Here is a 17504-nt window from a genome sequence, read left to right as displayed (position 1 = left end):
AGATTTGCCTGAACATACTTAACAGGCATCATTATTTTCAGAGCCCTCTTTAACTTTCATAATAAAGCCATCATCATTCAAAACAAAATGAAAACCACACACGTTATGATAGCACTCAGACCAAACCCCTTTCATTTTTGAGGCGTCGAGATTTTAGAATAAGATACCTATATGCAAAACCACTAGAACAGTGTTGCAGAACAGATCCCAAACTGGAAGGTTTCCTTTCTACTACCCCGCCTAACACCCACTCCACAAGCAGTCAAAACTTTTGCCTTATTCATTATCCTACTGACAAATCAGGCAAAAACAAAAGAAAAAGCACTGCAAACAGATTAAGTCTCCTCTGGGTAGTTGTCTTACATTATACACAACTAGTGAATGCTTAGGTAAGTCACAGCCTACAGGCACTCAACTCTGTCTTCCTTTATTCTGTAGTACTCTCCTCCTGCCTGCACAGTCACTCTGGAGTACTCACGCTTCCCTTATGGTCTTCTAGGAGCAGAGGTGATGAGGAGTCAGCAAAAACAACTATCTTCTAGTCTGTAAAGTGCTCACAGAGGATGGGGGACTACTCCAGACAGTTTGTAGAACGCAGACACTTCCAAAATAGTAACATTCCTCTTAGGGGAAAGGTTAAGTCTTCTTCTGAAGAGCCCTATGAAGTACTCTCATGACCTTAGCATAAAATGTTTCTTTGATGGCATTCTTGTAGCACCTCCAAGAGTTCCACTGTGAGGGATCCAGAGCCACCTTCAGTGATCTTAGCTACTCATCCTTCTTTTGGATCTAGGTTTCAGCACCAACAGCACCAGCAGGGCTAAGTACTTTCTAGCATTGTTAAGCCTTCTCCTTGAAGCTGTATATTTTGGTGATTGAAATAATCAAAATAGCCTACTTAAGTGACAGTAGCCTTTTATGTCAACAGCAAGACAAAGAATAACTAAAGCCTAGCTTTTCAAGCTAAGAGTAAAGACAATGATGAGAGAAGAGTCTATTGAAAACCGGGCCTAATTAGTTCTGGTGCTCACACAGTTGCTTTTTAATACAGTCTAGACAAGCATTTACTGTTAATGCACAGTTTGATCTTAGGATGTGCCGGCTTCTGTAGCATTCTTTTTCTCGCTTAATCCTTACTGTCAGTTCTCCAGATTTTTTTTATCTATTCAAAATTCTTTCTTCCAGTTATCCTGCTTTGTATCTCTCTTGCTATTCCATATAATCACAAAACCAAGCTTCAGAATTCATCATGGCCTAGCCACGATGTAAAACAAAATATTAAAGCAATTAATGTCTTCACCACCACCAATACTTCTGGGTTGTGGCATTTGACAATGTAGTCCCTGCTCAAATTAATATCTTCTTTTCTTCCAGCAAACCACGCAAGCAAAACACAGCCTTCATATAATATTGTGTGCATTTCCACTACAAAGAGCTTTGCTTAAGGTAAGTCCACAAGTAATCCATTCCCTACATAACCATCTTGCAGATAGAGATTACAAACTGCTGTTAAAGATCTCTTGTCACCATGTATAACAGTGGTTTACTGGATGACTCCAGAAAGGAAACACAAATATCTCTTCTCACATTTTGGTTTTTGGGAAAGCAACCATTTGCACCCTCCTCAGGCTTTCAGAAACAGATTGAGAAGAGGCCCCTGGTTACACAAGATCAATGCATTTGCAGTAGACCAGAGGAACTAATTTGGTTAAATGGATTGTACTGCAGGAGCTGCAACAAATTGGTACGTGCAGGTAGATTTCACTTGCCTAGACCCATGTTTATTTGCCTTAGTGGAATCAAAACTCCTCATCACTTCACACAGGGCTTTGTTTCATTAGTTGCATGTTACTTTGGGATCTTCATCCTCCCCTCCTGGCAAGTTGTTTCAGATTTAACACATGTGGATTTACCTAACTCATGTCCACATGTCAAGTCACAGGCTAATCACAAAGTTAACAGAATCTTTACTTTTTCTGGATGCTTGAAGCCAAATCAGAGCACAAAGTTACTGTCGTATTGTTTCTGAGCACAATAATCTCTGCCAGTTAAAAAAAAATAATAATTAAAAAAAAAAAAAATTAAGCGTTCCTCCTACAGTTTTAGTAAACATTTGTTATTCTATTCTTTGTAAGTCATGCTCTTCTCAAATACCTAGCCAGCTTTCAAATCTGCTACCTCAACTGAACAGCCCCTGAACATTTACCATAAAAAAAGCCACCAGAAGAATCAAAAGACAAGCCAGATAGCCTAGACATACAGCCAGTATGATCAAACTTGGCAAGAGAAAAGCTACTGGGCTACTTAGAAGACAATGACAAAAGTGAAGAGAATGATAGTAAAACACGTGATCTTGCTGATCACATACCTAAGCTGCCAAAGACAAATAGTTCATCTGTCATATTTTTCAGAAAAGATAAATTTAAAAAAGTTGTACAATGGCAAACTACCTCTTAAAACAAGTTCCACAGTAGCTGATGTGTAACCTCAAAAAAGGAGAATTCACAAATTGAGGTTGAGAGAATAAAACCTTGGTCAATTAAATCTATGCCCACAGTAGTCGCATACACCACTAGGTACTTCTAAGTAAGTTCACCCAAACAACCTACTGGACATTTAAGTGACATGGGAAATAGTTTTGATTATTAAAACAGGACACTGTAAGGAAGCTTTCCATCTGTGCTCCATACAAATGAAAAACATACTGGAAGAAGAACAACACTCAGCCTACTTAGCTATACTACAGATATTTTTATCCAGCATGATGGAAATAACACCAGCGTCTCTCCTATGCAAGGGCTTTCTTATATACCCTAAGTACACCAGTCTTCCCTATGCATCAGACCAGAGCACTATACATTATTACTGGAATTCTTTCATTATTGAGCTATCTTCCACATTATCAATCATTATTCAAATCCCATTTAGTCAAATGCTTTTAACATTTACTTGAGCTAAACAAATTAACTTTACTGTTCATGCTCTCAGCCAGCTTCTTCTGAGTTCATGTATTTTTAAGTCTTTTATGAATAAGTACTTCTACTTGTTATTATCACATTATGCTGCTGTACTGATGACAGAAAGGTCATCAATTTTAAAATGACTTGTGTACCAGCACAGAACAGAGAAATAGCACTTTTTCTGAAATGCTTTCATATTGTGATACAAATGATAATTCGGTCACAATAAAGGACCGTTGCACAGTGAATAAATGGAATGTTACACTAAACAAAAAGAGCATTAATTCTTCTTAAATCACAAGATCTGGTAAATGTATTCCTCATTCACTGAATAATAGTGGCTGCATTGTACTTTGTTTTAGACATTTGATTCCCATCTTTTAAACAAAATGCCCTTTAAATCTCTGGCTGTACACAGAGCTAGATGCTGTTAGGTGTACCACCTATCCACATGTAACACAATACAGTGGAGGCAGTGACAATTTCTGAAGGCTACGCTGTACAAATGGGATGGGAATCCCAATTGCTAATGTCCAAAAGAGAAACCATACAGACACAGGAGGTAGTTTAAACTTAAGATAAGCACTTATTTAAAAAAAAATATGCACTGATTCCATTTAATTTCAATTAACTGAATGGGTAAACAACTACAAGTTGCTGATTCAGGAAAAGGTAGGGGCAAAAAAGATACTCTATACCTGCTCATTACACTCAGGAAGAAAATAAATTTAGTGCAAAAGCTAACAGCACAGAGTAAATACTCAGCAACTAAAGCCCTGGGATTTACCTTGAAAGTGAAAAATGTGTTTCACAATAAATTTGAATAAAATCTGTAACACAGCATAGACACATTGTCCACTGTTAGTAATAGACCACTGCTGACAACAGAAACGTATTATGTACATGACTATATTGTTAATAAAGTCTATACCTTTGTTACATGTTTGATTGAACCCACTGTGAGGTTTCTTCGATGATGCTTCACACCTGGAAGATCCCAAAGGTTGTCCAGTACAGTCTCTCCTTCTTCTAGTACGTATTTCTGACCCTGGAATTTGGGTTTCTCATAGAAAATCCAACTGCAATAATGAAATCATGAACTGAGTTGTTGCTATTTGCCAAGACTGTCCTTACACAGCACATATACTGGAAAGCTTATTACTAAGCCGTTTCTATGATACAAATTATCACCCCTTTCTCACATTCTCTTCCATTCTCTTTCAGTAGTCACATTTACTTATGATACATAATACTTCATTTATGTGCTTTAAGTATATAGTTCTTTTCCTCCAGAAGGCTGACTAACATTAACATATGATGTGTATAAAAATATAATTCAATAACTATGTAAATAAAAAGCCTTATTTTACTAGAACAAACACACTAGTTGACATATCAAAGGATGTTCTGTTCAAGTACTACATAAGGCATAAAACACACACATACACACACAAATAATGGCTTTCAGTGTTTCATCAGAACATGAGAGAAATGCAAAATCAATCGTCTAAAAACTGTGTAAATGCTATATACATTACTATGGCCAAGAGTCAAACATACACTGTATGCACCACCAAATAAATTTCAAAGCAACAGCTGATATGGTAATGTCCCCAGCTTTCCAAGGTAAAACTATTACTTCATTTTGAACTACAGTTTTAAGAGTGGACAGTAGCCAAATCTACCATTAAGGCACCCCTATGTCCTTCTGCATCCACAATCTTTTAGGTGCTACATTACAAGCAGTAGTTGAATCTCTATATTGTATGGTCCTTTTGCAACAGCTACTCTGTAATGAAATTGAACAGCAAAAAAAAAAAAAAAAAAAAAAAAAGTTTTCTTTGGCATACATGTACTTCTAGTGACGATTATTGCTTTACTGTCTCAGTAAGCAAGAAGTCTAAATTTACTTGTGGTTCTATTAGGAACTTTCTGTTTGAAGTTAGTTCCCAGGAGGAACAATATTTTTGTACTGCAGCATGTGAAGCCTTGTTTTATGCTTATTTCACTGGTATGAAGTCTGATTATGAAGAAAGAAAAAGGCATTCTTGCAGATCAGATGTGTGTCATAAAGAAACAAAAACATAAGAAAAAACACACATACAATCTTTTGAAAAGATTCTGTTTAAATATGACCTGGATTTCTTACCATCCTCTAATTATCCTAAGTAGTGCTCCAATGGGAAAGATCCAGGATGTGGCATCTAGCACATCAGAATGAATTTCTTGTTTACTTTTGTCACCATGAATATCATAAATAATAATCTGAAACAACACACAACACATACGAATGAAAGCTCATTTTAAAATACAGCACAGACAGCTAATTTTTGCATGGAATAAAAACCACTCATTTTGTGCCTATGGTTTTATGAAGCACTCTGTAGAAATAAAACTGCAGACGAGGAAATACAGTAAGATTACTAGCGGCAGTATTTTTACCATACAATCTTACAATTAGCACATGCAAGCAGATGATACATTAAAATACAGAAAGCCAGAATAATGTCAGATACTTCCCATGAAAAAAATCTGCTATAACAAATTGTTCTGTATATCACAGTATATCATATTGAATCATGTAACATCCAAGTTCTACTTACCTTTCCTGGTCTTGGATTGTATGTGAGACTTGCCCTGTCAACGAGATTCTGAAATTAAAAAGACATGAAAAACAACTATAAATATCCACAACATTAGCACAAAGCATAGAAAGCACAGAAAGACAGCACGTCTTAACAGTGGCAAAGCCAAATTAGATCCCATCACAAAAAAGCATTCCCAATGCCAGAAGACCTGCTTCTTCAGTTGCACATTTGGTTTATGTGGACTTCCAAGCTTCTAAACATTACAAGAACTGTTTCTGTACCTTCATCTGCATTGCTTTAAATACACTTAAAAAGGAACGCTAACAAGAAGCAGCTGTATTACTCATTAACCAACTTACAATTTAAGTAAGAATTCGCAGTGAAAGAATAAAATAATCCCATAAGCAGATAATATATATTATTTACATTTTATATATAATTTATATATTTTTGAAAATACAGCTCTACTAATCTTAAAAGTGGACAAAGTGAAAGAACAATGTTCATACAAAAAGCAATGTCACGATTTTCAGATTGAAATGTCCTCAACATAGTGAAGCCTGCTTCCTATTTTATAGACTTGCCATTAGGCATATTTTTTCATTACATTTTCTGTTCACATCTCCTCTTTTATAATTAGAAACTGCTTTCATCTATCTTTCACTTGTGTGAACAAAAAAATGTATTTTTTTTCAATTATTCTATCGGAAGACTTTTTTTTTTTTTTTTTTTTTTTTAATCTATGATCTTAAACATTCTAATTAACCCAGGAAGGGAAGGGGCTGAAAACAGATGAGGTGAAACAGAAATTTTGAACTGGCGCTAATCATTTTGGTTATTAATGTTAATTGACGTGACATCTTACCACTGGCAATTCTCCCAGTTTGGGCATGGCATGATCTTGGGACCAACGAATCTTTGGCTGCAATATATCCTGGAGAATATTTCCAAATCTTGTTCCCTTCTCAGAGGAGTAATTGTTGGCAGATCTCAAGTACTGGTAATATGCACTCGTAGGAGGATGCTTTAGAGTAGTATCAGCTTTCAGTGAAACTGGATTGCAGTATGTTTGCCCAGGAGAAGTCTCATCTTGAAACTGTTCTGTTTGTTCCTTAGAGTCAAACTGCTCTTTTGAAAGAAAAGGCAATTGCTCAGGTAATGGATATGTATTTTGGTCATTTGAGAGAACGGTTCTTGTTCGATTGCTTGACCACTGACTGGAAAGACATTCTTCTTCTCCTCTCTCAACATCAAGCACATTTCCTTCATATGATGACTGGTCCTCATCCTCGTCCTCCACTCCCTCCTCATCTTCCTCTTTACTGAACTGAGTGGTCAACTGTAGGCGCTCAGAAACTGATTGGAGAAGGGACAACACAGAAGTATGGTCAGAGTTATCTTTAGATACTCCATTAGGATGGCTTTCTGGTGACATGTCTGCAGACAGCAAGTCTTCATGGGAGCTGTCGTCTTCATATATTGGAGACAAAGAGAAAGGATATATTCTATAGCGTTTGGCCTCCACACTCAGAAATGACTCTGAGCTATTGCCCTCTGTGGCTTTATTCAACTTGTTATCCTTTCCATAAAAACAGGTGGGCTCATTTTTATTTTTTGCCCTTTCACACATTAGATAACCTACACTGTCCAAAGACAGATCAGAAGGAGAAAGTGAGCTAGTTTGTATAACATCATTAGAGACAGATCTGTTCTCAGTTTGAAGGGCATCTTCATAAACGACTGTAAAAGAACTATTTTCCCACTGCTCAATTAGTGGAGAAAAGCCTGAAAGATCTGTCGATTCCTTCGTGTCCAGACCATTTTCTTCAAGCTGATCATTTCTCTGCACATCTGAATCCTTCATTTGCATCTCTTTCAGATTCTCTTTACTTTGGGCATAAACTGAGTTGAAGTAGTTTTTCCCTTCATTGTGGTCTCCAGTAGCAGGCAACTCAGAGTCAATGAACTGTGTATTTAACTCAAAATTGACAAGTGTCTCACTTGCCCCCCTTGCTGGTTCCTCTTCACTCTCCCCTACCTTTGAATCTTCAAAGGCTGCTTTTACTTGTGAAAACACTTCTGCAGCCTCTCTTCCACTGTGTTCATCCAGATTATCATCTGCACTACTTTCCACAGTACCCTGAGGACTCCTTTTGACTCTGTTTTCACTTTGTGAGCTGATACTTTCTTCATCAGGCATAAAAGACGACAAATTACCATTTACAGACGGCAGCAACGTGAGCTCTGGCATATCTGCATTATTGCATGAATCATTTAACTGCAATGGTCGAAATATTTCTTCAGTAACAGCTGCATCTCTATTTATTAAATGTAAAGACACATCAGATTTTCTACTTGTTGCTGATAATCCAGCTTTACTGCACATCTCTGATGCAGCCAGATGTTCATACACCTTTTTATTGTGTCCCTCTTTTGTTGGTATCATAGGGGTTGATTCTGGCCTCACTGAACTACCAGAAGATAGAAATCCATTTGTTTGACATGCAAATGCATTATTTGGTATATCTTCATCTCTTCGGAGCAAATCTATGCTGTTTTCCGTACTATTTAAAAGCAAAGGAGGACCTGAGCAAACTGCCTTTTCACAGTTTATACTTATATTCTGAGTTTCTGCCTTCCCTGTTGGTTCTCTGATTAGTTCCGGTGTTTTAGAAGATAAATTACCATCCAGATTTAAAATCTCTGGGTTTTCAGCTTTAGGTTTATACTCAATCTTTCCAGAATGCTTTTCACTCTCCCTGCCTTGCCACTGATTGGATGTCAGTTTTTGTTTGGCTGAGTTAATAACTTCATCAATTATTTCTCTTGCTTTTAATGCCAGTGCACTATGTAGGTCAATTTTAGCAGGGATGTAAGATGGTATCGTTTCATCTTGATTGTTTGTATCATGCATTTCATTTCCTGTAAATGAAAACGAGCCTCCGCCACTGCTCTCATTAAAATGTTTTAATGAATGCACAGCTGACTGGATTTCTTCTGCTTCCAGCTGCACAGTTTTCTGATCATTTAGAATATCTGTATTTACTAAACTATCCTTTCGCCCACAGACTTGACAGACACCAACGGCTTGTTTTGCTATTATTTCCTCTATAGCCAAGTGTAAAACCGAGTCCACTATTTCCTCAGCTTTCTTAAACAAAAGAGCAGCATCTTGCAAGTTAGTGCAGTCTTGTCCCACCCTGTTAGTATTCTTCCATATTTCTGCAAAATAGAGATCATTTGATTCTGTAGCTGCAGCAGCTGTTTGTTCACCTGTTTCAGAGCAAGCTTCTGAGATACTAGAAGTCTGGTTACAAAGATTCATCTCTTGCACAGCATTTTTGCACACCTCAGTACACTCTGAATTGGATGCCCTTTTCAAGGGACAGACAGGTGATAGCACTGCCTTTGCCAAGACATTGTCATCAGCCTGCTGTGCAGAGGATAGATCCTCTGCCTCAACACCAACTCTGTGACCAGAGGAGCTACAGTCCTCTTGTGCAATGCCTGATGTTTCCAAGGCAGAAATAGAAAGCTTTGAGCCTTCTTTGGATTCCTGAGTAGGTGAAGGGGACCTGGGGATGCAAAAATCCTGCACCTTTACTTCAGAAGTAAAATGATGGAGCACAGCTGGGGTGAACTCGGGTTCCAGAGAAATGGATGGGCATGAAGCTCTCAGGTCTTCTGAGCAAAATGGTGTTTCAGTCATTCCGTTCTCAGGGACTATTCTCCTAGACTCAGCAGTCACAAAAACCTGACCACTTTCAGAGTAAGTGGCAGGAGAAGGCACTTTTCCTTGGTTGTCAGATGAAGAATAAAGTACTGTGGATGACATCCCATACTTATTATTGCTTTCAACTTCGGAAGAAATATTAATATGTCTATTTTCACAGCTAGGTGGAGGTGCAGAAACAATGTCTACATCTACGTCTTTTTCAGAGATGACAGAGAAACGGTCAGGCAAAGGTTTACCTTCACATCTCAGGGCAGAATCAGAAACCCCCAGATTTTTTTCTTGTGATTTAGAAATGTAAGAGGAAAGTTCAGAAGTACAATTCTTAGATTCAAAAGGAGCAAGAGCCATCTCATTCATATCAGCCTCACTGATTTTAGAAGCAGCAGGTGTAGTATCATCTGTCCTTCCAGTGCTGACAAAAGGGCAAGGTGTGGGCTTTGATGTGTTATCTTCTGCAAGCGTAACTAATGATTTTTCAGTAACGTCTTGCACAGTTTTATGGGAAACTGTACCATGGGTAGGAGTGGAATTTTCTGAGAGGCTCATATCTACAGTCTCAAAAGATTTGCTCTTTTCACATTCAAGATCAGGAGTAGAAACACTGTCTCTTTTACCTTCTGAACCAACTCCTCTTTTCACTATAGTTTTATTTACTGATTTGCAATCAGGATGAAGAGAAGCTGAGTAACAGTCCCCTGTTTCAAATGAAGACTCAAAACTAACAGAGAGAGATTCTGTCAGCTGATCTAAGTTAGATTTCACATTTTCACATCCATGTGTGCATGATACAGCAAAATTTTCCACTGCAACCTCTGACAAAACCTTCTTTTTTTCCAGACAAGATAAACGCTGTGGTGTGGCAGTATCTTTAGAGTTTTCCACGAGGTTTAATTGATGCTCATTTTGTACATGCATTGGTTTCCCTAACTCATTCAGTTCTTCATTACAAGTCACCTGGTCCACCATTGGGCCTTTATCATTTTTAAGGGTTAATTCTGAAGCAGTCAGATTACCTGTGACTATGCACTCTTCTCCTCTGGAGTCCATGCTAAGCGAGGTGCATGTCTGCTCGTCAAATGGCAAAAGAACAGTAGCAAGAAAATTCTGTGGATTTTGCTCTCTTTCTGTCGTTGTCACAATTTTCTGTGCATCACTTTTTCTTGGATCACTATTTTTATTTGCACTGCCTGTGTGCTCACCTGCTTGCTGCTGGAATGTAGTACTGGAATGATATGTCTGTACATTTGATGTTAGCTCTGAGTGGTTATTTATTTGATGATTATAGCAATATTCTCCCTTGCTCAACTGGAGTTCTTTGTTAACTTTGTCATCCTGCATTTTTTCTGCAGACTGCTGATAGGAGTGATCACTACAGTGAATTTCTTTTTCACAGTTAGAAGTGGCATTTTTGTCCTTTTGAAATGGAGCTTCTGTTTCTCCCACCAGTACACATTCTTTTCCAAACAAACTGTCCACAGCACTAAGGGCATGGGTAATCTGATGAGTAGAATTTATTGTGATCTCACTGCTTCTACTAGACGACAATAATGAATCTTGTGAATATGTCCTCTTAACTTTGTTTGCTTCTAAAGCTGGTGTATGTTTTAAGTCTACTCCGCTAGATGATCCAGTAGGTAAAGCTGAGGCATTTGGCATTATTTCATGTTTATTGCTACCCAAGTAATGTTGAACTTTACCAGACTTTTTCAATTCCGTTTTTACTGTAGAAGAATTTACTATGACATCATCTTCATGATCTTTATCCTCATCTTCTCCATTTTCCTTTGTTAAGTGTTCTGATTTTGGAGAGAGAGTTTGGATTTCTCCATTTTCTTTGATCACTGAAGCATTTCTGTTCTCAGTACTTTCTTCCCCTTTTTCAGTCATTTCTGACTGACTTTTCAGTAGCTGCCTAATCCTTGCAGAACCTCGATATGTTGCATAAGTGACTGCAGGTGCTTGTGGTTTTCGTTGTATCTGCCTGCAACATAAAGCATTACTATTAGCATAAGATAGAACATGTAAATAGTTAGTGATTATAAAAAAGGTTGACACAAACTGTAAGTGACGTACATCACCATTTTCCTTCAAAGGCTAAGAGAAACTGTAGACTGCACACAACACTACCTTCCTCCTTTTTCTTCTTCTCTTAAACATGGATTTCTGTGACAAATGATACACGCCATCTTTTACCACAAAAAATCAACTTAAGCTATGAAGAAGAACTAGATGTTGCTATAAACAACATCCATCATCTGTGTTCTACTGAATAACGGATTTTTTTATTTAGAAAAGCCACTATAAGTCAACATTTGTAATGACATAAAGAAGCATACTTTTGCGAAGATGTTATACCCCACTAAAGCAGGCCTGTACTTAAATACTGATTACTTATTACTACAGAGTAATTAGGAAAGAAAGTAAAAGCAGATCAGGTAAGAATGAGAATTGCCTAAATGCTAGAAGAAATAGCAACATGAGAAGCCTAGGAACATGACAAGAAATTGGTAGATCCAGCCCTCTATCAGCTTCATGTTTAATAGCAACCAAACAACTCCTCTGCCCTGCCCTGCTCCCCCTAGAAAAGCAAACAAGCAAAACCCAAAAACCCCCAATGCAAAAACTGACAAGAAGAATCACCATGGAAAAAATGTGATCCTGATCTTTCCCTGCCCTCTCTGATATTCTAAGGATAAATTCAGAGCCTGTCACTATCAATTTTCTGAAGAAGCTTCTGAATTATGGTCTGAAGAACATTCTTTTTCTTTCTTAAAATTAGCCAACATAAATGCTCACCTTCCTAATGCTTCTTTCTCCTCCTTTTCTGTTGTTTAAAGAATTTTTGCAAAAATAGGACAGTGATTATACATATGTGAACATTAACTCTTCCTGTTAGAACAAAGCAGACACTCAAACTGCGCTTGAATTCTATTTTGCCATAGCTCCCACCTAAACTAGGACCAAAATTTTTAAAATACTCATCCAGCCTGAAACCTATATCTGCTTAGATTCTGGCTGGAAATGGCAGCTAACCTTCCTAGGAAACTGTCACACTCTTCAGAAGAGTCTCTTGAATAAAAGAGCTTGCTAAGACTTTGATTTCTAACGCGAAAACATTGCAATAGTCAAAAGGTTTTGAGTCTCAGGCACTTATTTCTATATTAATTTTACTTTCAACTTAGCACTACTAGAATTGAAGGCAAAATCACTTTTCGTGCAGCATTTGAACATGCAAAGAGTGTGAGTAAACTAAAAGTAAACTAAATTATTTGTATCATAAACATTAAAATAGATATATAAATGCCCGTTTATATGCAAGCTTTACATGCCAGACATGTTTATGCTAATGCCAAAAATACCTGAATATGTGGATTTAGATGTGATGAGAACTGGAAAATGAAATTTCTGTTGAGGATTAAATACATTGTACTTGGTGATGAAGGCTACAGCAGAATCTCAATATAGGGTTTACAGGAAAGTCATATATAAATACCATGTCTCCCACACATTTGCAAAGCCAAATGCATTTCATCTTCTATATACTAGCTTAGTTTCCACAGATTCCAGCAGTGGCAGCTGCTAGACATCAGGCACATCAATTAAGTTGCTATTTTCTGCGCCTCTTAAAAGAAGCACATATATTTCTGCTTGTAAGAGAAAGAAAAACGCAGTTGAAGAAGGAGTAGTAGGGGAAAAAAAAGATTTAAGACTTTTCTGTTTCCTTAAAAAAAAAAACACACAACATTATTTTCCACATTCTCATATTAGAAAAATATTTTCCAAAGCTCTAGATGTCCTAAAAATCTCAGGGGAAGTAACTGCTGAGCTCTATAGTGCACCCTATTTACTCAGCACGAGCCATAATAAAAACGAGTCTGAAGAACGCGTAAGAACTGATCATGTCACAAAGAATTAACCTCACTGGCTATCCTCTCCCATCTCAGTTAAGACACAAAGAAGTAAAAATGTCTTAAATAATCACTGGTAAGCTTTTAAAAAAATCCAACCATCAGTTCTACCATACTTTGGTCCATCTCAGATATAAAAGTCAGTTCACAACAGTCCTGAAACCAGACATTTCTTTTAAGAAAACAGAATGAGGCTTACACCAATTTGCTAAACAAATTCTACCAATTCTTCAAGGAGAAAACTGTAAAATGTCTTTAAAGCGAGCTTGTTCAATGGTATTGCAAGGTACTGAACGCTCATTTCCACCACAAATGAAGCACTATTTTGAATTAACTGATCAATGCCAATTAACTTTTACTGCGTGTCTTTTACTCTGTAGCTGCTTTTTTTCCTAATACATACTGGGATGAATTCAGAATTTATCTATAAACGTGGTAATAACTAGTGCTCTGACACAAACGTAGGAAATATCTATTTGTTCTCCCCATCCAACTTTGCCTTCAAATTTCAGCCATGAGCTCAGCAAGTGTTAAACTGAAAGCATCCAGAAACTGGATAAACAGCTTAATTTTAGACAAGACAAAGACAAGACAAGATTGACAAAACGAGAACCCAGCATGGAGGGGTACTACATTTACAGTGACTCAAACTACAGATCCCAGATAGGATTTCCACCATTTATTACACATGGGGTCAGGCAAAATAAGTACACTTCCTTCTTGCCTATCACATGCCTCTTATCATTTCTCCTAACTTTGTTTCCTTTTGTCTTCTGAGGTAATTTTGCACCCTGATTGACTGATCTGTAGTAAAAATCTGAGCAAGACTCAGAGCAACATGACATATAGAGCTCTGTGCACAAACCCAATTGTGACCAGCAGTGACAACACCACTTCATCCCATGCAGCCTCATCCTGTGGCTGGCCTCTGCCAGCATCTCCTAATTTACAGCTTGTCTCTTCCAAAAGCTTCTGCAGTGCATGCTATTTTAAACAGGAACTAACCTCTTGGCAACTTTGGGATCTCTGACCTTTGATCAAGGATTTGATTGTCAGTGTACTGTAACAATTTTGTCAATGGACCTTTTATTCCTACCACGTTCATTTTTAGAGCAAGTAGAAGTGTTTGCAATCCAACTGTTCCCATGCAACAAGGCATTTAAAAAATGAAAACCCATGCTCCCCTGTGGTAGTTGCAACTCAGATGGCTTACTCTAAATCTTGCTTTAAGTCTTATGAAACACATTAAGAAGCAGGCTCTGTCATGCAAAATCTTTTAAAAATGTCACTAGAGACTTGTTTCACAGACATTTAAAGTAACAATTCATTTCTGATTGTCAGGAGAGTACGCCAGTTCAGAACTCACCTTAAAAACTCTTTGCAATCTTTTTTTCAAATTCATATGAGGATAACAGATGAAAGCCTGATTACACAGAGAACCTAATGTGTAATTCTGTCACACATTTCAAATGCTGGGAGATTCCTTCTTTTTCTTCTGTATAGAAAGCTATTCAGTTCCCTATAATGCCTATTTCGCAAAAGACTGTTTGACAGCAACAAGAGAACGTGTCAACATGAGTTACGTTAAATTTGTCAAAAATAGGTGCTCGTAGAGATATTTCTATTCTGGAAGAGAAACAAAAAGTTCAAAGGGGGCTAACTCAAGAAAGGGAGGGGTACATCTTCTGACACATCTCGTATGATAGACAGTTTGTGTAACTTCCTCCAGAAGCAGCATTAGTTATAAAACAAGCTTGTTATCTTTAAAGCCTGGAAGCAGGAGGAATCTGATTACCCTGAATGCCTCATCTCAGTGCATCCATTAAGACTACATTTTTCCACTATTTTTTTTTTCCTTAAGTGTACGTCATCAAGTTGGTGACCTCACATATTCATACATATAACACAACAGAAAGCAGGTACGCTCAGATTATTTTCAAAAAGCACCAGGGAGATCATGCAGTATGATATAGCTCTACATGGATACAGCACCTCAAATCCCCAGGCAGCACAGATTCGTTTGCGCTTTGTGGCATCTGTGCTAGAAAACCCATGCACAACTAAGCCCAATGACCAGCTCAGCTCAAGCAGACCAGGAGTGTTCAAGTGCAAGTGTACTGCTGGGTGGCCTGTTTCTGCAGCACATACTCTTGGCTCTCTCCCAAGACATGCAACAGCCTTTTTTTCCCCCTCCATGCCTCACTCTTCCAGATACGTCCCCTCCAGTCCAGCTGTCTCCTACCTTTTCAAGGCTTAAACGGATGTGTTTTTCCTAATGTCCTTTCACAGACCACCTCAAAAGTAGCTCCCACACCAGAAAGGTCTTCTGGCTATAGGCTGAAAACCACTGCTCTACATCAGTATGCCTCCTGTGGTTCCCATCTACTCCTCCCTAATTGTAAAATAATTATGCCATTGTTTATTTTAATTTTTTCCACTTAGGTTTTTTTTTTTTTTTTTTTTTACTGCTTACTTAAACTGGCAACTTTTTAAAAATTTCGTTAAGGTCTTCTGTCTGGAAACAATTATCTCAAAGGCGCTCTGAAAAACCTTCTGTTGACTCCAAACTATTCAACTAGCTGGTTTCTACAGTCATGTCAGACCTTCAGAAATGGAAAAAATAAATGCCTTACTGAAAAAAAAAGTCACTGAGAACTAACTGAAAATTTGCCATATACAAGTTAGATCAATGAACATTATTTTTTAACTGGAGGCTATAGCTTCATGATTTAAATCTTAAGTTTAAAATACCCAGTGTCCTGAGACTTCACATTTGTATATTCCAAAAGGTCAAATGTTTGATTTAAACAAAGTCATCTGCACACAGTTGATTTTGCAGGAAATTTCACAGCTAATGTTCCATAAGGACAATTAAGAGTCAAAGACAATCTTAGTAAAAACAAATGCTGTCTCTGTGACCTTGGAAGGAATGTTTTCTCTTTCCCTATTTTTTCATGGTACTGTATCTTGATTATCTTCCACATCTGGGAAAGTAACTATATTCTGCAGCCTGAAGATAGAAAGGACAGATCAAGGCTTACCCAATATCAGCAGCTGCAAAACCAAGATCAGCGTGAAGAGTCTGGGATCACTGCTCTCTTTCCCCAGTACCTCACAGCAGCAGACCTTTCTGCCCCTTAGCTGGGTGAAGTATGCACAAGTACACATCTGTGTGCCAACTTCACACCTAGCATGCCTCATGTAGCTTAGCCAGCAATCCCTTGCCTCCCCATGCCAGGAATTCAGATATTCAGGTGCTCAAGATCTGCTTTTTCTGAGGAGCAGGATGCTGGGATGAGGAAGTCTTCGGGCACGGAAGTGCGAGAGAGGCTAGGAAGTACCATGGGAAGTGATCTAATTCCATGCCCATTCTGAGCAATAAGATCAGGGTGAGGTGTGCCTGAGGATGTCATTGGGATAGGAATCCTGGGCACATACACCCAGGCATGTTATCTCCCTCACTTTGAAAACACACTTCCCAGTATCAGAATATCCCAAATTCCTGTTACTTTTCCTTCCATTGGTGTGCATCTCTGAGATAGGTTTGCCTCCATCTCCTCCAAGGCTTCCTAGAAAACAGCTGAGCACAGCAATAAGATGCCCCCTCAGGCTCCCTGTCTTAATGTTGAAGAAAGTCAGTCCTCCTAGCCTCTTCTTAAGCAAGTGTGCTGCTTCAGATGTGTTATGGAAACAGGAGTTTGACTGCAGATGCTCGACACAAAGAGACTGTTCTTTCCTTTCACGTACACTGATGCTAACATGAGACAGGTAGATGTTATAACAGCAGATGATCTAAAAAACTGCCTTTAAATATAAGGGAAGTTCTGGGCTCGCTCTTGAAAAGGCCACCAAAGGGGATTTTATGTTCTCACAGTCCACCTGCCTACTTAAAGAAGTAACCCAGAAATAATGTTCTTCTGATGCTACTTATCACCCCAACAACCGTGAAAAGGAAGATGTGAAGGAAAAGTTCTTATTGAGAAATGAATACCCAGGAAGCCTGGACAATTCCACTGCAGGTACAAAGAACATCTGAAATTGAAAACAGTACTTTAAAATTTCTAAGAAACAGTCACTATTAATTGTATAACATGTTCCACAGTTGAATAACTCAGTTTTTGTTTTTAAAAAGAAAGAATGGAAAAATTCTTTGGATGTCAGGGGGAAATTCTTTACAGGGAGAGTGGTGAGGTACTGGAACAGGCTGCTCAGAGACGTTGTGGATGCCCCGTCCCTGGAGATATTCAAGGCCAGATTGGATGGGGCCCTGGGCAGCCTGGTCTAGTATTACGTGGGGAGGTTGGTGGCCCTG

General features: G+C 38.2%; 1 protein-coding gene across 1 annotated transcript in view; it reads right to left on the bottom strand.

The window, feature by feature from the left end:
* Window positions 1–17504, bottom strand: part of CRYBG3 (crystallin beta-gamma domain containing 3) — a 90390-nt gene that overhangs the window by 39884 nt on the left and 33002 nt on the right. The window contains exons 4-7 of the mRNA XM_042809649.1: window positions 6414–11265; window positions 5564–5611; window positions 5110–5225; window positions 3892–4039 (exon numbers count right to left, since the gene is read on the bottom strand). Coding sequence (XP_042665583.1) covers window positions 3892–4039; window positions 5110–5225; window positions 5564–5611; window positions 6414–11265 — 5164 coding nt within the window. The remainder of the gene's footprint in view (window positions 1–3891; window positions 4040–5109; window positions 5226–5563; window positions 5612–6413; window positions 11266–17504) is intronic.

Source organism: Centrocercus urophasianus, unplaced genomic scaffold (genome assembly GCF_019232065.1).
Source record: "Centrocercus urophasianus isolate 14NV4802_14NV808 unplaced genomic scaffold, USGS_Curo_1.0 seq_12, whole genome shotgun sequence".
Classification (NCBI taxonomy): Eukaryota; Metazoa; Chordata; class Aves; order Galliformes; family Phasianidae; genus Centrocercus; species Centrocercus urophasianus.
Note: the sequence above shows the minus strand (reverse complement) of the source record. Positions and strands in the feature narration are given on the sequence as shown.